Source organism: Lynx rufus, unplaced genomic scaffold (assembly GCF_022079265.1).
Source record: "Lynx rufus isolate CCGP_SWC_20201006 ecotype Redwood Valley unplaced genomic scaffold, mLynRuf1.p SCAF_7, whole genome shotgun sequence".
NCBI classification, from domain to species: Eukaryota; Metazoa; Chordata; class Mammalia; order Carnivora; family Felidae; genus Lynx; species Lynx rufus.
The window spans coordinates 99,178,294-99,202,803 of record NW_025814889.1 but is presented as its reverse complement, the minus strand read 5'-3'; the positions used below and the strand labels follow the sequence as shown (position 1 = coordinate 99,202,803).

The 24,510-nt window shown below is 35.1% G+C and overlaps 1 protein-coding gene across 1 annotated transcript in view; it reads right to left on the bottom strand.

Annotated features, from left to right (window-relative positions):
* GLIPR1L2 (GLIPR1 like 2) overlaps positions 1–16,933 on the bottom strand; it is a 29,559-nt gene extending 12,626 nt beyond the window's left edge. Inside the window, exons 1-3 of the mRNA XM_047065193.1 lie at positions 16,700–16,933; positions 14,312–14,557; positions 11,827–11,930 (exon numbers count right to left, since the gene is read on the bottom strand). Coding sequence (XP_046921149.1) covers positions 11,827–11,930; positions 14,312–14,557; positions 16,700–16,933 — 584 coding nt within the window. The remainder of the gene's footprint in view (positions 1–11,826; positions 11,931–14,311; positions 14,558–16,699) is intronic.
* Positions 16,934–24,510: the final 7,577 nt, after the last annotated feature.

The following is a 24,510-nucleotide window of genomic DNA, read 5'->3' as shown; positions in this document are numbered from 1 at the left end:
TCTCCTATTTTCTCCCTATCTATATACTGTTGTCTCTTCTCCATACAGCTCAGGTCTAATTCCGTTGCATATTATTATCTGGCTAAAACTCTAAAACTCTCTTGCACTGTTTTCCTTTATGTCTACCTGACAAAACCCCAGTGTTGGAAAAAATGACAGAATCTTACTGTCCACATGCTCTATGTCTGCTTCAGGGCTGGTGGGTACCGCTGGAGAAAAATCATCACACTAGGTAGAGAATCCTTCTGTTTCTCTAGTCAGCTTCCTCCCTCATTTTCCATAATAACTATTTAAAACCTTCCCAACCCTCAAAATTCCAGCTTCATTGTCTCCCCCTTTATTCTTAGGACATGATCTGTCTGTCCTACTTCACAGTGACACATAATAACCGTTAGCTTGGAACATGAGAAATTTTCCATCACTAAATATGACAAATATACCTATTCCCTTCCTCTTTCCTTTCTAATACAACTGAAGAACTGCCCGTCTTCCTTTCTAATGCCAGTCTCTTTAATACCATTCCATCTTCTCAGGAACTTGTATCTTTATATATACATATACATAGCATATACATATACATATACATACACATACATATATGCAATATATATCACATTGATAAACACAAAAGAACCATTTGTGTGGAGCAGAAGAAACTGATGCCAGCTTGGAATGAATTGAGGACTGTTTTATTGTTGTTATTATTTTGCTTTGTTTTCAAAGTGGGAAAGATGTGAGTCTGTTTAAGTATTGACATGAAAGATCATATTTCTAAAGAATTACATTTATTATGTTTATCAATGAACTTCTTTTTAATTTGATATTTTAAAGTCCTTACTTTAATTGATCTCTTAGAATTAGAAATTTTGGACTACTACTACTACCTTCTAAAAACATTCTTTCCCCCATGCCTCCTGTGATACCATACTCTTCTGTTTTTTCTCCTGTCTGTGTGCCACTCTTAGGTTCCCCCTCCCACTTTCTCTCTCTTTAACTGCCTTTAAATGTTGGTATGACATTCTGGAGGTCCTCTTCTCTTCTCACTCTATCCTCTCTCTCTAGGCAATCGCATTTATGCCCATGATTTCAATTACTGTATGTACTTTGGCACTCCAAATATTTGTCTATGCCACGCCTCATGAGCTTCTGACCCATATAACCACCTGCTTACTGAACATCTCAAAGTAGGTAATTCACAGCCAACTCAAATTCATTATATTCAAGATGGAATCCATCATCTTCCCTCCTTAAAAGTTCACTGTTCACCATTGCAGTTAATGGCAATATCAGTCATGCCTGAATCATAATTCTGAGAATCTTCCTTGACGATTTCCTCTCGTTACTTAATACAATGACCTACAAACCCTTTCTAAAAATGTCTCAAATACTTCTCCCATCTCAGTTGATATATCCTTTGTTGATGTTAAAGTAAATAAATAAGTAAAAGTAATACATGTATAATACTTGTAAGTATATGGTGGAAAGGAGGAAGAAGAAAAGGGCAACCTTAAGGGAGAAAATGTCTCCATCCTTCACTTTCCATATGTCTCCCCAAAGGTAACTTCTGTTTAACAGCTTCTTATGATTCCTATCAGAAATAAGGTTTTTTTTCCACAAAAATTCTCAGTACTTATATATTGTGATAGACTGCTGTCAATCTAAATATCTCTTAAAATACTAAAATAACAGTATGTTAGCTTGGCACATTAATGGCTAGCCTCGTTACATTTCCCAACTTCCCTTGCAGCTCAGATGTGGTCATGTGATCAATTTTATATTCAATGGAATGGAAATAGCAGTGATGCACATCACTTCCCATCTGCGCTTTAAGAGATGGTCATGCCACCAACATATTTCTTTTCCCTTACTCTGAGCTTGAGCTAGTCCTCATCTGTGACTTGGATTCGATTTGCAGACAAAGACTCTGCCCTCAGGGAATGGTGAAGAAACAAGATGGGAGCAACCCGCGTCTCTGAATGACTAGTAGAGCACAGCTACTCACCTAACTGAAATTTCCCACTTCTCTCTGACTAAATTACTCTAGTTTCTGATCATGCTAGCTACTGTAACAAAAAGACTCAATCTTATTATTGTTCTGCATCTTACTTTTTCATCTAACAAGCAAGATTGGTACATAAAGATACCAGTAGTTTCAGAGGCTACACAATAATGTAGAGTAAATTAATTGCTCAGTCTGCTATTACTGGAGTCATTAGTTGTTTTATTGCAGTTTTATGCTATTAAAACAGGCTAGAATGGGTATCCTTGTATATATATCTTGGCCAATTTTCATGAAGATATTAATAACATAAAATTCTAATATGGGGATTACAAGATCAAAAGGTAAGCATATTTTAAATTTTGTAATTTTGCCAAATCCAGAAAGATTGTACCAATTTATAGTCCCCTCACATGTTCAGAGTATCAGTTAAGCTTTTCTATCTTCTCAGATGGATGAGTGAAAAGTCATCACTCATTTTTGCTTTTACTTGAATTACTTCAATATAAGTGAGATTGAATATCTTTTTGTATGATTAATAACCATTTTTTCCAGTAAATGACCTGTTCATATCTTCTGCACGTTGTTCTTCTGGGTTGTATCTCTTTTTTTTTTTTTGGTATGAATTCTTTGTAAATTAAGAAGATTAACTCTGCCATATATTACACAACTATATTTTCCCAGTATATTATTTTTTCTTTGGCTAGATCTATGGTATTTCTCTAGCCATAAATGAGTTTTAAATTTGTGTATAATCAAATGTATGAATATTTTCTGGATTTTTATGCTCTGTTTGGTAAGGCCCCAGGTTGTTGATCAGTATCTCTCGGTTTTGGCTGGGCCCAAACTGCAGCTGTGTCTTCTCAGCACTGCGCAGCTTATGCGATGTCTGTGCAGGCCATCAGTTTCCAAGCAACTTTTCCTACCTAATCTTCCCAGAATCTTGCCTTGAGATGTGTAGCTTAGGAATTGAGGGACCCAAAAGCAATTTTTATAGACCTTTGGGGTCCTTCTTTGCAGCCCCCTACTCTTTGGGATCCTAGTCCTAAATATGAGGCATCTTAACATCAATAAACACTGATATTTCCTTTGCCCAGAAAACAATACATCCTTTCCTTGGCTTCTGTTTCTCTGGCTGTGGTTTGGAGAATTCTCTCAGAGAGAAAGCCAAGGCAAATAGAGGCTTCACACTAAGTTCTTGTCTATTTGCAAAGATCATAGCCCTGCACTGGTTATTTTGTAATGCCTGAAGGCAATTATCTTATATGTTTTGTCTGGTCTTTAGAGTTATTTTAATCAGGAGACTAATTCTTACACTAGCTTACATAATGTCCAAAGGCAAAGTGGACCAAATATTTAAAAGTTAAAAAGATAAAGAATTTCTAGAAGAAAATGTGGAATAATAATACTTTGGGAAGTCGTGTCTAAGTATGACTCACACCTCAAAACCCATGAAAAAAAAGTATTGATACATTTTTTTCCAATAACAAAATAATTCTTTTTGGAAAAAATAAATTGCATTAAAAATAAAGTAAAAAATGAAATATCAAACTGGGAAAATATTTGGAAGTGACATTATATGAAAGAGCTAATTTTCTTGCTATTTAAACACTCTTACAATTGAAAACAAAAGTCCAAGAACTTAAGAAAAAAATAGTGAATGTATAGGAACAGCCAGGTCCCAGAAAATGATATCCAAATTTTCTGAAACTTACAAAAAGGATACCTAAACTCATGTAAAATAGGAGGTGAAAATTAAAGCATACTGAACTCATAGGAGTAAATAGCAAAATGTTTGAAAATATATTATGTTAGCAAGGGAACAGAAAAATAGTCACACTCATATGTTGATATAAAAAAATGTTTTAGAAACACAGTGTGACTATGATGAATAGATAATAATATCTATCCAAATTAAAAGTACATATCCTTATTGACCTAGTAATCCCATGACTATGAAATCATATTAGTATGATACTAACTCATGTGAGAACTACATGTCTACTTGCATAATTATTGCTTGAAATAAAGCTAATAGAGTAAATATCCACTAAATGGAGAGCATTGTTTAAATAAACTTTTGCACAACCATTAAATAAAAATAAAAACAAACAAACAAAAACACTGTAAAAATATTTTTTAAAAAACCCTGGAAACTCCTGTGTACTCAAATGAAAAGACTTCAAGTACATATCACTAAGTTAAAAAAAAAAATTAAAGAATGCCACAGAAAGTGTAGTGTGCTTCAGTTTGAGTTACAGAAACACACATGAAGATGGACGTACTTTTGTATATGCACAGAATATATCTTTTAGGATAAAATATTGGAGAGAGTAAATGGAAGACAGAAATGGGAACATTACTTTCTCCTTGGTAGCTTTGAATTTTCTATCATGATTATGTATCATGTATTGAACATATTTTATTAAAATGACCTAAAATTACAATCCACAGAAAGCAATGATAAAGAGGCTATATCACAAAATACAAAGGTTAAGCAAAAATTCTAATCAGAGGAAAATACATAATTGTAAATGTCTTCAATATTAACAGGATTAAAGATAAAGGAATGTGTATACCTTAACAAAAATAGCAACATATAACAGCCTCTACTCCTAAAAAACATTCAGAAGATTGAATATCTCAAAATAAAATAGAAAACAACAGAATCATAAAGTATGAATAAATATGAAATCTTTTCTTGCAAAAGATCAATGAAATAGATTAACCCTCATGAGCTCCATTGAGCAAGAACGGAAGAAAAATATTCACTATTAAGCTTTCTCTACATTTACTTTTCTTATAATTCTCTCCTCCTGCTTTTTTCCACATAGAACTTGCTCTTTAATTCCTCCCCCTTCCTTCATATATTCTAATATATTCTACCACTTTCTTTTAATTGGTGGCTTTCTTTAGCTTATACAAATTCAACCAAAGTTACAAAAAAACAGCTTTCATCCAACTTTACACACTGACCCTATTTTTCTTCTCTTTACTGCCAAACATCTATATAAGAATAGTGTTCTAAATTGGCATTATTTTTCAAACTGCAAGTCATAAACCATTAATAGTTCATAAAATCAAATTTAGTGCTTCACAGACAATATTTTAAAATATGAAATAATTGTACTTAACTGTGAATAAAATATTATTTTATAACTTTTTAATCATATATAGTAAAGATAGATATTGTTCTATAGAGCTCTTCTTTCAGTAATGTACTGTATTTCATAATTCTAATATACACATATTTTCATATTTTAGCATCTCTGCAATTGAGATCCATGTTAACATTTATGGTGTCTCAAAATTACATCCAGGCCCTGAATATGATATGGTTGTCACTGAACATTTGTGAACTTATCTTAGCTCTTCATATACTCATCACTTCAAATGGTTATATGCATTGTTTGCACTTAATGTATTTAACCTGCTATTCAAAATGTCTAAAATGATTACGGTATGTATATCAATGAATCATAAATTATGATGTGTGTAGAAAAGCATAGAAAAAGGACCACCTCATACATAATACATAAAAAAAGAGACTGATGAGAAAGTAACTCTAAATGCTTTTTTTCTTAAATGCCAGGACAGTTCTAGTTTCTTTCTTACCTCACTAGATTCTCTTTAAACTCCTTTGACAACTCCTTTGCTTGAAGTTGAAATACTGTAATGATGTAAGGCTTAGTCTTCAAGTCTCTTCCATTCTATTTTCCATACTTACTTTCTCACAAGGTGGTCTCATGTAAAACCGACTCATTTCTGCCCCGACTCAAAATGGATCTCATGCAAAAACCGAAAATTCTGCAGTTCTTACTACTTAGAAACCTATCTTAGACCTTCATCTGACTAACTCCTTCTCATGATTCATTTACATTTCCCACATTCATTTGTCTACCTACTGTGTCTGAAACAGAACACTTGATCTTCCCTCAAGGTCTACTCATTGGAGAGGCTTCCCTATCTGATTTAATGGCATCACCATTCATCCAGCTGCTCAGACTAAAGGCATAGATAGCATCCTTGATTATTCTATTCTGTTCACCCTCAAAGTTAAATCAATCAGCAGGTATTATTAGCTCCAAATTCAAACTATATACTTATCTGAACTTTCCTCACCATTTCCATGTGATGGTAGGCAGAATTCATGGCACGGAAGTATAGGTGCTGGCAGTGGTAAAAGAGAGCTTTCCTCTGGGGCACTGGTTCATGTACTTCATCCTGTGGCTCTGCCACCCTCTAGAACAACTGAATCTTCTACCAGAGCAGATGACAGAAGTTCAAGAGTGGGAAGGATCATGTAGGAAAATTTTAAAGGCTAAGTCTGAAAGTGGCCAGAGCTCAGTCATGTGGTCCCACCAAATTTCTAGGGAGGCTGGGAAAACTACATTCTAGCTGTTTATGAAATAAAGAAAATGTCATGACCTGCCTGACTCTATTTCTTTACCTATTAAATAAGGAAAATTTTCTGCACTGAATACTTTTGGACACTACCATTTACCTCTTGTAGCATTAGATTCAAGTCAATTTCCTCAAGCTCAGATCTCTAACCTTCCCTATTGACCTCTTTCCCCCTCTAATATACATTATCTATGCACCAAAGCTGACTGCTTCTAAATCTGTATTCAGGCTAATTGTTTCTATGATTTCATACCTATTTTTACAACTCCTTTCTATTTAAAATATAAATATGTGCATGTATTTGGCTAATGTTGCTCCCTCCCCCTTTTACATACTTCCTTCCCAACAGAGAATAAGTGTTTTTAGGATAAACACTATGTAAGAAATATGGAATTCTCTTGCCTAAGTCAGTGTTTGGTGCATCTACCACAAATGTATGTTTAATTAAATAAGAGATGCTACAGTCACCTACAGATGCAACATGTCCAAAAATAAACAAATCCTTTTTCTCCACACTACATCTTTTCCTAGACTAGTTAATAAAATTACCTATCACTTAAGCTTAAATTATCAGTGTCATCTTTGTACCCACTCTAATATCTGAGTTCAAGGCTAGTCTAATTAATATTTTAAAGTTTTTACTTTGTTTTATTTTATTTAGAAATATATATATGAGTCTTATCTTTGGAACTGAAGAATAATTACTAGAAAATGGTATGTGTAAATATTGTTTCAGCTCACTTTTTCTAATACCTTATGAGGTTTTTTTTTTAAGTTTATTTATTTATTCTGAGAGAGAGACAGTACAAGTTGGGAGGGGCAGAGAGAGAGACACACAGAATCCAAAGCAGGCTCCAGGCTCTGAACTGTCAGTATAGAGCCCCATGTGGAGCTTGAACTCATGAGCCATGAAATCATGACCTGAGCTGAAGTTGGATGCTCAACCTACTGAACAACCCAGGTGCCCCAAGAGTCAGAGGCTTAACTGGCTGAGCCACCCAAGCACCCCTATATGAGTATTTTTATAGATTAGGAACATTTTATTTTATTTTATTTTATTTTATTTTATTTTATTTTATTTTTTGGTGATTATATACATTCCAATTATTCTTCTCTGTTCTTTAGGAGCACCAATATATAGATTTATCTGCCCTATATATTTCCTTTCTTTTTTAATATATATTTTGACTTTTATTCTTCATCTTTGTGTTCTGAGAGAACATTGCAAGGTTGTCATTGATTTATATTTTCTCTATGGCCAAATCTGTTTTATTCTTCCATTCTGTATTAGTTTCTTGTGACTACGTTAACAGATTAGTATAAACTGGGTGTTTAAAACAACAGAAATTTATTCTCATAGTTCTGGAGGCCTGAAGTCCAAAACCAAGGTGTTGGCAGGACTGCGCTCCCTCCAAAGGTTCATGGGGAGATTTCCTTGACTCTTCCAGCTTCTGATGGCTCCTCTAACCTCTTCTTCATGATCCCTTTGCTTCTTCTCCTTCCGTGTATCTAGTGCTGAATCTGGCTTTCCCTCTCTCTTACATGAATATATGTGATTGCATTTAGGGCCACTTGAATATTCTAGGATAAGCTCCTCCTTTCAAGATTCTTATCTTGATCACATCTTTTGCCAGATAAGACAATACTCACTCTGGCCATGTAAGTTAATAGTGACAATTCTGTGAATTAGGCCCTGGATCTACTTTTTGGGGATCCACCATTCAGCCCACTATATGTTTCAATTTTTAGTTTGGCTCTCTTATATTCATTTTTACTTAGTATTTCCTAATACTATGATGGATTGATTTTTCTACCAACTATTCTTAAGAAAGACAGCTATGACTGCCTATTTTGAGTACATATCAAATAAAACTTGAACTGAGTTTACTAATATATGTTCTAACCTAGATCCTTCACAAGGCAAACTTGCCAATATTTGTATCAAAAGAAAAATGGTTGGTAGAAATTTCAAGACAAAGAAGCCTACCAGACAGTGAGTGGAAAGAAGAGTAATCCTACCATGTAGCTTCATCTTACCACTGGAGTTATGGAATACCCTTGCATTCACCACTGTTATTAAGGTCCCCAAATACCTTCATCTTGTCAAATGAAACTGCCATCTTTCCTTCCTCATGCTTTTCATTTTTTCAGAGGCATCTCATACAGTTAACCACTTTGGTGATATTGACTCCTGTTCTTCACTTGGCTTCCAAGGACGCTTACCAGCACTGTTTTGGTTTCCCGCTTATCTTGTTAGCCTCTCTTCATTCTACTTCACTATCTCCTTTGCCTAAAGTTGAAATACTGCAGTGCTCTAGGAGTTCATCCTTAAATTAAGTTTCCATACTCACTCTCTCATAAGGTGATCTCATTCAAGACTGTAACTTATTTCTACCTCAGGGCCTTTATACCAGTAGTTGCCTCTACTTGAATTCTATCCCAGTCCTTCACAGAACTTTTTACTTCTCATGATTCATTTCATTTCCCACATTTGTATTTCTACCTAATATGTCCAAACATAAAACACATTTCCTGTTCTTGCCTATCTGAGTTAATGGCATCATTATTCATCCAGCTGTTCAAACTAAAGACACAGGTATCATTTTAGATTATTGTATCCCATTTATCCCTAAAGTCAAATCCATCAACTGGTATTATTAGCTCCACCTTCATAATATATCCAGAAACTGACCTTTCCTCTCAATTTCCATGCTATGGTAAGTAAAATTCTAAGAGGGACCACGAGCCCCCTTACCCTTGGCATACAAGCCTTGCATAATTCCCAGGATAGTGAATATGATAAACTTTACTTCCATTATTAATAATTTATGTTATATGGCACAATTGACCTTAAAATAGGAAAATTATCCAGGTGTGCCTGACTCAATCATTTGGGCACTTTAAAAGCAGAGAGTGTTCTTTGGCTGGTCACAGAAGAAAAGTCAGAGATTTGAACAATGGGAAGGTTTTGCTGATTTGAAGATGGCGGGAACTTTGTGTTAAGAAATGTGGGCAGCCTCTAGAAGCTGAGAGCAACCTCTGGCTGAAAGCCAGGAAGTAAATGGGGTCCAAGTCCTACAACCACATTGAACTGAATTCTGCTAACAACTGGAATGTACTTGAAGTAGATTCTTCCCTAGAGCTTTAGAGATAAGAACTCAGCCAAGTTCTTGATTTTGGTCTTTGAGACCCTGAGCAGAGAATCCAGCCACCCTGTGCGTGAACTTACAGTCTATAGAACTGTTTGATAAAAAATGGGTGCTGTTTTAAGTCACTACAATTGTACTAATTTATTATGCAACAATAGAAAATCAATGTACATGCTAAAACCCTAATACCATAGTCTAGAGGCACCTGACTACCTCAGTCAATAGAGCATGTGCCTAAGCCCCACACTGGGTGTAGAACTTACTTAGAAAGAAAAGAACCAATCATAGTCTATAGCCTGTCATATAGAAACAATCTTTTTTTTTAATGTTTATTTATTTTTGAGAGAGAGAGAAAGCACAAGTGGGGGAGGGGCAGAGAGAGAAGGGGACAGAGGACCCAAAGCAGGCTCTGTGCTTGCTTGAACTCACAAACTGTGAGATCATGACCTGAGCTGAAGTTGGACACTTCATGGACTGAACCACCCAGGCACCTGCTTTCCTCTTTGAACTCATATTTCCCTATACTCAATGCTTAACACAACAGCAAGGATAATTTTTTTAAGTGTTCTTTTCAAAACATAGATAACATAATGTCACTCACGTGCTTAAGACTTTCCAATGGCTTAGCCATTACTTAGAATAAATTCCAAAATCCTTAACATGGCTTATGGTATACTATTTGGTATAGCTGTCACCTAACTTTCTACCTCAACTCCTACTTCTAAGCAGTTATTCATTTCTCAAACATGCTAAATCTTTCCCAGCTCAGAGACTCTGTGCATGCTCTTACTTCTATCTGAAATATTCTTTAGTCATCTTTAGACCAAACGCTACTTTGTCTTGCAACTACCCTATCTGTATTGCATACTGGTTATTCCCGATCTGCTTATCTTGCTTTATGTTTTATGGCATATTTTATTATCTAATTAAATATTATCTATTTATGTGTTTACTTATTTATTGTTTGTCTTCCTTCCAAGGCTAAAAACTAAATATGGTCAGCCTTTTTTGGTCTTGTTGGTAGATAGATCAGAGCCTTGTACAGAGTTGCTGAGCGCATAAATGAAGACTAGTGCCCCAAAGGAATCTCTTTCTTCCCTCACGTCAGTACCCAATTCTCTGAATTTTCAATACCAATGAGTAGTTAACTTTCAAAAGTTTCTCCATGTAATAGACATCATCCTAATGCTTTCAGTCTGTAGAAATGAAAGGGAGCCTAAAAGGTTTTGTAACAACTCTACATCCTGAACTTGTTTTGCATGACTGTGTTCAAAGTCAGTAAAACTCCTCTCAGGAAGGGACTTTCTGAATCTAATTTGATTTATATCATACTTCTGTTATTTTCCCTATCCAGAGGAATACAATCAGTAGTCAGTAATCAATGTTTGTTTGTTTTTGTTTTGTTTTGTTTTGTTTTTCTTTTTGGTTTAGTCCCAGAGCATTTTATTTGGCAGAAATTCTTTCTCAATCCTAGCTTATAGCTAATTTTACTGTTTTCTTGACCTATTGATTAGGATATTTTCTCAGTTAGATATTTTAATGATACTACTTATAGTATCATCTTGACCTATAAGAAAATTTCAGAATTTCCAACAAAGCTCTCCAGAGATGAAGGCTATTTTTGAAGGTAGTTATTTCCTGTCTTAGGAAGGTATTCAAGTGTGGGATAAATATTCACATGGTAAGTCACTGGAAAGAATTCAAGTTTCATACGGATAGATTTACTAGGAGACTTTTAAAGTACTCTTGCATCTTTGAGATATGATTTTTTATATGAATGAGACTAGCCTCAAATAATAATACAACTTGCAAAGGATGGTCAATTAAAAGTGTCTTTCAGTTACAAAACTGATGCACTCCTGAAACAACTCTTACAATATACATTTATTGTATACACAATCTAGATTATACACAATCTAGATTTATACACATCTAACCTTATTTTCCTTTGACTTTTATTACAAATATGGGAATAAACTATTTTGGAAAATAATTTAATTCCTATGCTCATTAGGCTAGATATTGTGAAATAATACTAATGTTAAAAATTTTTTAGTAAGTAATACTTGGCTAATTTATACATTAAATCAATATGCCCAAATATTACTTATTTCATTATAGAATTGAAAATATTTCAATATAAATCTTCAATATCTTATATTTAATTATTTTACAGTTTACAAAGACATTTAGAAGAATATATTGAAAGTTAGGAAAACCTAACCTTGAAAAGTTACCAGTTTAATATTCTTTTTAAAATTTAAAGTAACTTACCCTGGCGCATAGTTGCAAATGAAAACTGCTGCATATCTAATATTTTCAACTCTTGCACACTTAGTAATGGCACAACCAACTTTGTAAGATGTGTTCCAAACAAGCTAAAATAAAGATTTCAAAGAAAACAAAATTTGATTCTAAACATTTACTCTGCCATATTATAAACAATAATATATTCAATTTACAAAGAACTTTTAACCAAGCATTTTAAGGAATATGAACTATTCTTCATTTGGATGCAGGTAGAAATTTTTTTTTTTTAATTTAAATCCAAGTTAGTTAACATACAATGTAATAATGATTTCAGGAATAGAATTTAGTGATTCATCACTTACATATAACACCCAGTGCTCATCCGAACAAGTGCCCTCCTTAATGCCCATCACCCATTTAGCCCATCCCCCCACCCATTATCCCACTAGCAACCCTCAGTTTGTTCTCTATATTTGAGTCTCTGATGGTTTGCCTCCCTCTCTGTTTTTATCTTATTTTTGCTTCCCTTCCTCTATGTTCATCTGTTTTGTTTCTTAAATTCCACATATGAGGGAAATCATATGATATTTATCTTTCACTGACTGATTTATTTTGCTTATCATAATATACTCTAATTCCATCCTTGTTGTTGCAAATGGCAAAATTTCATTCTTTTTGATCACCAAGTAATATTCCATTGTATATATATATGCCATATCTTCTTTATCCATTCATCAGTCAATGGACATTTGGGCTTTTTCCATACTTTGGCTATTGTTGATAGTTGGGATGCAGGTAGAGAATTATCACAGATTTAGGGAAGCATTTCCCAAACTGTACTTGGAGAAACCTTTAATAGGTTCTACCACTGTAAACTTAGGATAAAGAGTTTGAGAAATACTGATCCAGAATGGTTTAGAATCAAAGGAAGGCACACATGCTGAATCAATTTTCAAACTCCTGTTGAATCTGAGAGTTCTAGATTATGGCAGATAGGAAGAGGGAAAAGGAGGAGATAACGTTTTAGAAGACTGGAAGTTGTGCATAGAAAGGAAAAAAAAAACCAAACATCAAGATTATAGAAGGAAAGGAAAAGCTATACAAGAGTAGAGAGTAATTGAATGCAGTCAGCATTTCTCTATTCTTTTGTTGAGGAAATTCCATTATGAAATAAAATAGAGTCTGGGGTTGCAATTTAAAACAAATGAATAAAAGAGTTGGTTTCTATAAAAGGAAAAAGGGTCTTGAATTGGAATGACAATATGAGAACGATTAAAGATATTCCAGAAATTCTCTGTATGACTTTAGTATTTCTAATACTTCCACACAACTTCCACATAACAAGAAAGTGTTTGGTCTTGTTAACCTCTGTGGAATAAACAGTTTCTGGTTTCCTTTCCTTTTTATCCCAAGTCTTAGTGGTTTTAAAGGTGTGATTCTTAAAGAAATAGTGATACATTAAAAGAATAGAGAATAGAATGTCTGCACCATTTCAAATGGAGTTAAGTAGGTAAGATACAAGAAACAAAAATGTCTATGATACCAGAAATAAAGAGTAAAATATAACACAGGAGTAGATCATGGAGTAGACATGATTAATTTACTGGGATTATTAAAATCATATTAAGGAGTCTGGCTTTGATACGAGTAAGACAATGGAGAACCACTATAACTTTCTAGAAGAAGAAAGAACAGTCAAACATCTTTTAAAACATGATTCATTTGATGGAACATAAAGACATGAGTTCAACATGTCTTAAAGTCATAAGATTTTAAGTTCTGCATAAAACATGACATCAGATCTTATTGATTAAAAAATAATAATCTCTTAAATCAGCTTGGAAATTCATCTAATAATTTCTTGATTCCTGGTACAAATATTTATAGAAGACCAAAATAATGTTATATTGTTGGCATGTTGAAACATCTTGTCCATGATATGTGGATAAGACAAGGTCTCTGTACTTAGTGTAGTATCATATATAAAGAGATGATTATAAATAATGTGACATGCAAAATAATAAGTGTAGAGGAAATAACAAGTAGTTTAGTATTCTTGGAGCATAAAGTGTAAATGTGGATTGTTAGACAGGAGACAGGAAAATAATGCTATTAATTTGTACTTAACATGCTTTAATCAATCAGTTATACAGCAGTATGTATACTGATCTGTGCAAAATAATCAAGTCTTTTACTTATGTTTATAGGCAATAATTTAAAAATAATTTTTATTTCCTGTTTCATCCTTTTCCAGTACGTATTGCTTTTAGAAAAGTACCTTTCATTTTTGGGTATGGAGATGAGATTTACCACATTTAAAGAAATGTTTTAACTGTATGGTTCATGTAATAGATGGAATTATAGACATTTTGAAGATCTAGGAATGATTAGAATTTTGATTCTATTAGAAGTAACTTACCATTTGGGTTAATTTATAAAATTAAACATAATAAAAACTCACTAGTAAAGCAATTAAGGAGTCTATTGAATTAATATAAAAATTAGATACCTGTTTATAATTAGAACAGTCACTAGAGCAACTGTCATTTTCAATATGGTACCTTTTCTTCTCTTCATACCAACTTCTGATAGCAATACTTGCGGTAAATTCATTTTCGGGGCCAATCCACATATTTTCACCAATACCATTAAATTTAGGATGGGCCATGTTTACTTCTTCTAAATGAGGATTATGCTCATGCAAACATTTTTTCCCCCATGCTCTAGCAGTCCGTGACAAAGCTACATCCCAAGTCTGAAAAAAAATGCAAAAATCAAAGAAAACAAAATAATAATGAGCATTTTTTGTTGTTGTTGTTCTCTAAATTATTTTCCTAGAGTTCTCATATTAGATTTAAGGAAACAATACTAACTTTGTGCTTATGGGTCTGGTTTGTGGAATTTCTATGAGGGAAAATGCTTTTGAGTTAATCATAAATGAAATAACTATTTCTTGAGGGAAAGGACTACCCATATATTTGTAATTAAAAAATCAGATTTTAAGATGATGCAAATGGTTATAATACTCTTACATGTAGTCTATTCAGAATATATACTTTTAATCTCATTCCTTTTATACATAGTAATACAATTTAAAATATTTATCTAAGAACTATTTATTGAATACTGAGTATATGCAAACTATTGTAATGTGAGAAATAAAATACAAAGTCTGGCATAAATTTTCTCTTCTATATTTTATAGATAAGATTTTAACACATAGCGGTACTTGGTAAATATTATAAAAGAGGCAAATGTAAAGTTTTATGGATAGCCCCAGAAATGTAAGAAAATATCACAAGATACTGTTTCCTGGCTAGCCCTGGAAATATGCAGAAATGTGTAATTTTATCATTATTTACAGACTCATTAAATTCAGCGGTTGATTAAGGACAAGAACAAAAACAGCACCCATAGATAAATCAGCAAAATAGTTGTAAAATCAAAATGCTTTGTACACATGTTACAGTATATCTGAAAATAAACATTTCTGAAAACCAATACTAAGATTTCCTTAGAGTTTTCTTAATTTCATAGATTATACATAAATATAGAAAATATAGAAAATAAATCATGCCTTTAGAATACTTCCCACCCCCAACATTCCTCCCCAAAGGTAACAGTTGTTAAAAAAATTGCTTATGCATACATTTCTCTATGTCTATATACATACACGTACAAACATATTCAAATATAAGATACAAGTGTGGATGTTTCAGGTAGGTATTGTGAGATTTTCTTTCTTTGCACTATTGTAATCATACTATACACAATATAACTGGCCTGCAACTTGGCAGTTTTCTTTTAGATTTTTCCATTTTAGCACAGCTTGATCCACCTGTTTTACAAACCCTACATTCTATTCTGTAGTATGGATAGCATATAATAAATGTTACCATTCCACTATTAATGGCCCTTTAGTTTTCCATTTGCAAACAATGCTCCAAGGACTATCCTCCTCCTGTCTTATTTTGCATACTGTTTACACATCACAAGCTTACTACATACTAGTCACTATTCTAAATGTGTTTTAAGTATCATTTCACTTAATTTTCACAATAATTCCACGAGTTATGTATTATTATTGTCTCTAATTCACAAAAGAAGTAAAACAAAAAAAATTAAGTTGTTGACTTATAGCTACTTATTGCCAGTAAATTGTGGAGCCTGGATTTGAATCCAGTAAGTCTAACTCTCAACTTGAAGTTTGTAAACATTTCAGTCATTGCTTCCCATGACTGTGTGCAAATAAGTTATAACACATTGCTGGTATTTACTTAATTTGGCGCAGCCCTTTAGAATAGCAATTGCTGTATATCATATAAATAAAAATATCATATCCTTCATCTATTTATCCCCTTTCTCGAATTTGTCTAAGGAACTAACCCAGAAGGAAGAAAAGACTTATGTCTAGAGAAACAGCCCTTGTGATATCATTTATAATATAAGTTGGAAGCTCCTAATTGCCTGGTCAAAGAATATTTGTCCAATAAATTTTGCAGCCATTTCTAATGACAATCACGAAGACGGGAGGCAAGAGAAACAGTTGATGAGATGTAAAATAGAAATGGGGGGGGGGGGGCAGAAGCAAGAATAACATTGTTCAGGGAAGGCAAAATTACGGCCAGGACTAGGACGAGGTGACTGAGACATCCCCTTAGGTGAGTGCCTCTACAGATCCCAGCTCCCTGCAAAATCTTGGTAATAACTGTGTGTCACACAGTGGTTTCTATTTCTTGAGTGTAATCACTTCAAGCGTATTTTAAACCCACAGTGACGTGCAGTTCCCCGCCATCCGTAAGCCTCAGTGAAGCAGTGGCCCGGGTTTCCGAGGCCGAGCAGTGGCGTCGTGACAAGGAGGTTGTGGGCGGTTCGGACAACCGCCTTAGAGCCTCACCATGAAGCGCAAGTTAGACCCTCCGGGGGAGACGTTGCCCCGGAGCTCATTGTGGAGGTTCACGTATTCATTGATAAAATGTACTTCCTCTTCGTGAGGCAAAAGTTTCATGTTCACACCGGAATCCGGCAGCAGTACCCAGAGTTCACACAGCCACAGCTTCAAAAGAACCCCTCCTATCCGAGGAAGCGATTGGGCGGACCGCTCGGGCGCTAAGGTCCTAGGGGCGTCCATTGTCCGCCCGCTGCAGACAGGCCGGTGCGCAGGCGCCGGCCCGCCCGGGTGACCAGCCAGTCTACGTGGGCGCGCGGGCAGGCGGGTCCGCCTCTCTTGGGAGCCGAGGGAGAAGCGGGGACGGAAGACGTGCGGGGTGGAGAAGCTCGTCAGAGCTGTCTGCTGAACTAACCGAAGAGGCTTGAGTTAAATGAATGCAGGCTTTTCAGGAAACTGATGTGGCTGAATATTATCCAGAGTTGATTTCTGACACCAGATGATGTGTCATCGTTTATTAATGAGCCATCTGCATACCGATTGGCAATTGCTGAATAACGAACACGTCGGAGGAACCTTCTAATTATGCAAGGGGAAATGAGCTTTCGTCTGTGATACAGATGAAAATGCAGTTAATCTTTTTCTTCCATTCTTGTCTGTGGAGTTGGAAGTGTAGTGCAGGACGCGCCCTTTATTTTCCTCCTGGACAAAAGTATTTCCTCTTTAAGGTGGACTTCCTCATTGAGATTTTCTCTCCGTGTTTTTTTTTTCTTTTCAAAAATTTATTTTGGGAGAGAGAGAGTGCTCGTGGGGTAGGGGCTCTTACAGAGAGGGGAGAGAGAGAGAGAATCCCAAGCCGTCAATGTGCAGTCAGCAGGGAGCCCCATGGGGCTTGAACTCACAAATGGACATCATGACCTGAGCAGAACTGGAGTCAGGCGCTTAACCCACCGAGCCACCCAAGTGCCCCCCTCTCTCTGTGTTTTAATAATCTTTTGTGGGAACCACAGATTATATGGAAAAGTGGAAAGCTCAGCTTTTAGGGCATAGACTAGGAATCATCAAATTCTCATAAGGTTAAAGTACTTTCATTTCTCCTAACTCACACTGTATTGACAGCTTGGAATATCAGTATTCATCATCTCTGGCAAATTGTCTTGTTCACAGTAGTAGGTAAGAACTCATTTCTTGTTTTCATTTCCTTCTTTCAGACAGAATGGTTAGTGTCTTAGCAGATTTTGGCTGTGTCCCTTCATCTCCAAACATTTTGCTCAAGAAAATTTGCTTTGAAGAATGTAAGTTCTAGGCACATAATAAAAGCACGTGTTTGTTTTGGGGTACACATTTGCATGTAACATATTGTGTTCAATAGCATCAAAGGGTGATATTTGAAATCGCCCACATGGGATAGAATTTTGCCACAAAGAAAGCATTTGACTGGTTGGTGAAAAAATATCTAAAAAAAAGTGTGCTTTAAAAAATTATGATGTACACAATTGAAAGCAGCAGACCTCACAAGATGGTTTCATTCATGCCATTATGCTTTTAATAAACATTTAGTACCAGGCAGTGTGTTAAATAGTTGAAAAAGACCCAGACTCTGCTTCCAAATAGCCTGCAGTTTAAGAGAACTAGCAAAGTGGTAACTCTTATATCATGTGATAAAAACAAAACCAAAATGCTAATGCAGCATGTATGGGACAACTAACACCCTTTTTGAAGACCATGGAATCCTTTTTAGAGAATGTGACATCAAGAAGGTGAAGCATACCGGTGACAGAGCACATTCTGAACAAAGGCAAAAAGCATGTAAATATACCAGGAGGTCTGGAAAGGCTAACAGTGTTTTCATACGACCAGAGCCTATTTTAGGGGTGAAGGTGGCCAGTAGTAAAAGATGGAATTCCTTTATTGTGTTGGTACTGTTTACGAAAATTGCTGTATTAAAGCACAAGATACATAATGCAATCTTAAATTAGGAAGAAATTTTAGACACTTATACTCATCCCATGTATTTGACGTGTGCTTTGACACATCATTAGTAGGTGATCATTATACCTCTGCTTAAATAATTACACTAACGAGGAAGTCACTGTCTCTTAGGTAACCCATTCTATTGAGCTGGACACCACACTCAGTAGTAAGTATTTCTTTAGGACCTCCTATGGTGTCTGAGTCCACGATAGGTATTAGAGCTACAAATGCTGAACAAGCCAAATATGTCATCTATCCACATGAAGTTTTAGTTAAAGGTGATACAGACAAGTCATCAAATAATTATAATGCAGAGTAGTAAATTCTATTTTTAGTTTATTTCAAAAAATCCTTTCTATGTGTCAGGCATTATTTTATTTTATTTTTAATTTTTTTTTATTGTCATAAAATAGACATTAACATAATCTTTACCATTTTAATCATTTTTAGTGTAAAATTCAGTGGCAGTTACATTCACAGTGTTGTATAATTGTCACTACTGTTTTCAGAAATATCTAGCGCTATTTTAAAAGCTTGGAGAATATCAACTCATTTAAATCATAAAAGCCTTAAGAAACTGACGCTATTATTATCTCTGTTTTACAGATGGAAAAACTCAGAAAAAGAGGTCAAGTAATTTGTCTAAAGTTACCCAGCCAGTAAATGGTAGAGCTAGTTTTCAGACCCAAGTGACTCAAATGGAAGTACAGAGGAAGGGCACAGGAAGGCATCTAGTTTGTGTAGAAAGAAGTTGGGTTTGAGGAAGATGTTCTGCAAATATTCAGTCTTTCAGATATGTGAATGAATTGTTCCACATCATGTATTTTATATAAGAAGTATTTTATTTTTTTATTTTTTTATTTAGTCTTCTTTTTTTATTTTTTATTTAGTCTTCTATAAGCAGTATTTTAAATGCATTACATTCTAAATACATTTTTTCAGAAATTATAAGGTGGCATGTAATATTTGAGGATTATTTAATCATTGTTTAACATTCTATGTATTAAAATCACAGATTGTGATTACAGTATATCAGTACTGTAGGGGCCAAGGGCACACTGCCCCAAGATGGGCCACTTGGCATGAAGACTACTTTGAATTAAAAAGCAATCAAAACCCAGTAGATTCAGGAAAAGCTGTTTACCCCCCCCCTCCCCCCGCCCAACAACTCCCTAAAAAGAATTTAGATGGAGGACCTTCTCTAGGAAGAGTTATCACTGTAGATTACTACATTATACTGTGAACTAGGTATGGTAGACAGGGCCTGTTTTTTTTGTTTTAAAATTTTTTTTTAATGTTTATTTTTGAGAGAGAGAGAGAGACAAAGTTTGAGTGGGGGAGGTGCAGGGTGAGAGGGAGACACAGAATCTGAAGCAGGCTCTAGGCTCAGAGCCCGACACGGGGCTGGAACTCATGGACGGGACCCTAAGATCATGACCTGAGCCGAAGTTGGACGCCCAACCAACTGTGCCACCCAGGTGTCCCAAGCAGGGCCTCTTTGATCAAAGTCCTCTATGTCCTATTGTTTCTGAAAGGCCCAGCAAACATTTATCAAGCATTTACTCTTTTCCCTTTTCCTGTGAATTGCATTCCTTCTCTTTGAGATCCCAGATCTCTATTTCTTCTTAGTTCAGAATGACATACATATCTCATTTTGCCTGACTGTCTTTGGAATTCCTATGTCTGTTTGGATACCCCATACATACATAATTAAGTTTGATTTTCACCTGTTAATCTGTCTCATATCATTTTGATTCTTAGTCTGGCTAGAAGGACCATGAATAGGAAAGGAAATCTTCCTCAACAGTACCAAAAGATGTGTGTGTTTTCTCCTCAGTTCTTACAGTTTGTGACTTTTTGAACTTTGAAATTTTGGCCTATTAATCTAGCCCTCAAAGAAGTTTTAACTTTCTTAATTTTGAAAGTGGTGATATAATTTAACACATTAAACTTCTTGAAGGCACTGGAATTGTTAGAGGATATTGACAGAATCATGTTTCTTTCCAAGCAATGTGAAAAATAAATTACCACTAAGATTTTACTAAAATTCTGCTGCAGATGTTCTTTTTGAGTACCCATTTACTTTTCAGTTGTGTCTAACAGAGATATTGCCTTTACTTGAAAAATATGAGCAATTTTAGGATATAGACTTTAAGCTTATCTCAGATGACTTTGGACTTAAGTTTTCACTTTCTGTACACTGTGCTTGAAATTTTAGGGAAATAATGCTCTAATTCTGTACTCGGATTTTGATAAGAACTAGCAAGTTTAAACATACATTTTTATGTACACCTAAGGAGAATGATCATGCATTATGGCTAAAGCTATGATGTATGTTATTTTGTTGTCTGTAAAGATGTTACTGGAAATACACTTTTTACTTTACTCTTGCTCTTTCACTTTTCTGTCACCTTCACTTGATTGATCTTTTCTATAACCCAAAAATTCAAATTATGATAATCGTGTGTGAGAAGTGTTATAAGAGAAAACCAAAATGATGGTACAAATAAAATTCAACATTTGAAATGGAAAGATGGACTTTAGTTCATGAAAATCTAAATAAGGGACAACTGAGAAAGATATTTGCTAGATAAATGTCAAAAGATTAAAATCAGCAATGTGCCATAAGGCACATTTAAGAATCACTTAAAATTCCTAAGAAAATGAACAGCACCATTAGAAAAATAGATGGAGATGAGTAGGCACTTGACAAAAACAAAACAAAACAAAAAAATGGAAACTCTAGGGGAAATATTCATGCAGCATCTATTATTTTCACATGTAGGTAAAATTTGTAAAACCAGATTCCAGGTTGAGTTTGGGTCTCAGGAACCAAAATAGTTTGCCTCTATCTAAAAGTCAAAGCCATAAAATTGAATATAAACCTGGTAATATTTACATTAAATTTTGACTCCTAAATTTATATAACTTCTGTATTCTTGAGGTCAATATTTATTTAGAGTGGTTAAATGTATGCAATAACTCCTAGGAATCCTTGACCAAAGGACAGCATTCCTCATGCTGTCTTAATAACTCTCAAAAAGTATATTTGTAAGTCTGAATGCAGTTAAAAAATATGTTTAAATCTACTAGTAGTTCAAGAAATGAAAACTGGGGCAGCGGGGTAGCTCAGTCAGTTAAGCGTCTCTTGGTTTCAGCCCAGGTCATGGTTTTAAGGTTTGTGGGATGGAGCCCCACATTGGGGTCCACACTGATGAGCCTGCTTGGGATTCTCTTTCTCCCTCTCTCTCTGCCCTTCCCCCTCTCATGCTCTCTCACTTTCTCAAAATAAAGAAACATAAAACAAAGAAATGAAAATAGCATCTACCTCACAGGATTACTGAGAGGATTATGTAATTGTTATATGTGAAGCACTTAATGCTTGACACATTGTAAACATTACGTAGTACTAGGCATTATTATTATTAAGTTAATATTATTAATAAATACTATCTCATTTTTATTTACATTGACAAGGACTAAAATTAATTTTTAACAGCATGGTGTCAGACATGTTATGCATTTTTAATACATATTTATTAAAATATTTTTATAAGGAACAAATCTAATATGTACAACTCCACGTGAGTTCTTGGTGCTTTTTGGACAGGGGACATTGGCAAAGTGGTGCATGTCTTTCCTAAGGAGAAATGGATATTCTACAGGAGTGATGATTATGGGATTTGTTTATTTCTTTTGTTGCAATGTATGAACCTGGGTAGATTTAATTACAGAATATATTACCTGGTTTTAACTAAGCTAGCCATTACAAAATGGTCATATGTTTTGCTGAAAGGAAACTGTAGACTGATTATAGTTGTAAAGATACAAGCAAGCAAACAGTATCAGTTGTTTGATTATTATTATATTCCTGGCATAATCATCTCTTTAGCATTAATTAAAAAAATTTTTTTTAACAATTACTCATTTTTTTCCCAATATATGAAGTTTATTGTCAAATTGGTTTCCATACAACACCCAGTGCTCATCCCAAAAGGTGCCCTCCTCAATACCCATCACCCACCCACTACTCCCTCCCACCCCCCATCAACCCTCAGTTTGTTCTCAGTTTTTAAGAGTCTCTTATGCTTTGGCTCTCTTTCACTCTAACCTCTTTTTTTTTTTTCCTTCCCCTCCCCCATGGGTTTCTGTTAAGTTTCTCAGGATCCACATAAGAGTGAAACCATATGGTATCTGTCTTTCTCTGTATGGCTTATTTCACTTAGCATCACACTCTCCAGTTCCATCCATATTGTTACAAAGGGCCATATTTCATTCTTTCTCATTGCCACGTAGTACTCCATTGTGTATATAAACCACAGTTTCTTTATCCATTCATTAGCTGATGGACATTTAGGCTCTTTCCATGATTTGGCTATTGTTGAGAGTGCTGCTATAAACATTGGGGCACAAGTGCCCCTATGCATCAGTACTCCTGTATCCCTTGGGTAAATTCCTAGCAGTGCTATTGCTGGGTCATAGGGTAGGTCTATTTTTAATTTTTTGAGGAACCTCCACACTGTTTTCCAGAATGGCTGCACCAATTTGCATTCCCACCAACAGTGCAAGAGGGTTTCCATTTCTCCACATCCTCTCCAGCATCTATAGTCTCCTGATTTGTTCATTTTGGCCACTCTGACTGGCGTGAGGTGATATCTGAGTGTGGTTTTGATTTGTATTTCCCTGATGAGGAGTGACGTTGAGCATCTTTTCATGTGCCTGTTGGCCATCCAGATGTCTTCTTTAGAGAAGTGTCTATTCATGTTTTCTGCCCATTTCTTCACTGGGTTATTTGTTTTTCGGGTGTGGAGTTTGGTGAGCTCTTTATAGATTTTGGATACTAGCCGTTTGTCCAGTATGTCATTTGCAAATATCTTTTCCCATTCTGTTGGTTGCCTTTTAGTTTTGTTGGTTGTTTCCTTTGCAGTGCAGAAGCTTTTTATTTTCATGAGGTCCCAGTAGTTCATTTTTGCTTTGAATTCCCTTGCCTTTGGGGATGTGTCAAGTAAGAAATTGTTGTGGCTGAGGTCAGAGAGGTTTTTTTCCTGCTTTCTCCTCTAGGGTTTTGATGGTTTCCCGTCTCACATTCAGGTCCTTTATCCATTTTGAGTTTATTTTTGTGAATGGTGTGAGAAAGTGGTCTAGTTTCAATCTTCTGCATGTTGCTGTCCAGTTCTGCCAGCACCATTTGTTAAAGAGACGGTCTTTTTTCCATTGGATATTCTTTCCTGCTTTGTCAAAGATTAGTTGGCCATACGTTTGTGGGTCTAGTTCTGGGGTTTCTATTCTATCCCATTGGTCTATATGTCTGTTTTTGTGCCAATACCATGCTGTCTTGATGATTACAGCTTTGTAGTAGAGGCTAAAGTCTGGGATTGTGATGCCTCCTGCTTTGGTCTTCTTCTTCAAAATTACTTTGGCTATTCGGGGCCTTTTGTGGTTCCATATGAATTTTAGGATTGCTTGTTCTAGTTTCGAGAAGAATGCTGGTGCAGTTTTGATTGGGATTGCATTGAATGTGTAGATAGCTTTGGGTAGTATTGACATTTTGACAATATTTATTCTTCCAATCCATGAGCATGGAATGTTTTTCCATTTCTTTATATCTTCTTCAATTTCCTTCCTAAGCTTTCTATAGTTTTCAGCATACAGATCTTTTACATCTTTGGTTAGATTTATTCCTTGGTATTTTACGCTTCTTGGTGCAATTGTGAATGGGATCAGTTTCTTTGTCTTTCTGTTGCTTCATTATTAGTGTATAAGAATGCAACTGATTTATGTACATTGATTTTGTATCCTGCAACTTTGCTAAATTCATGTATCAGTTCTAGCAGACTTCTGGTGGA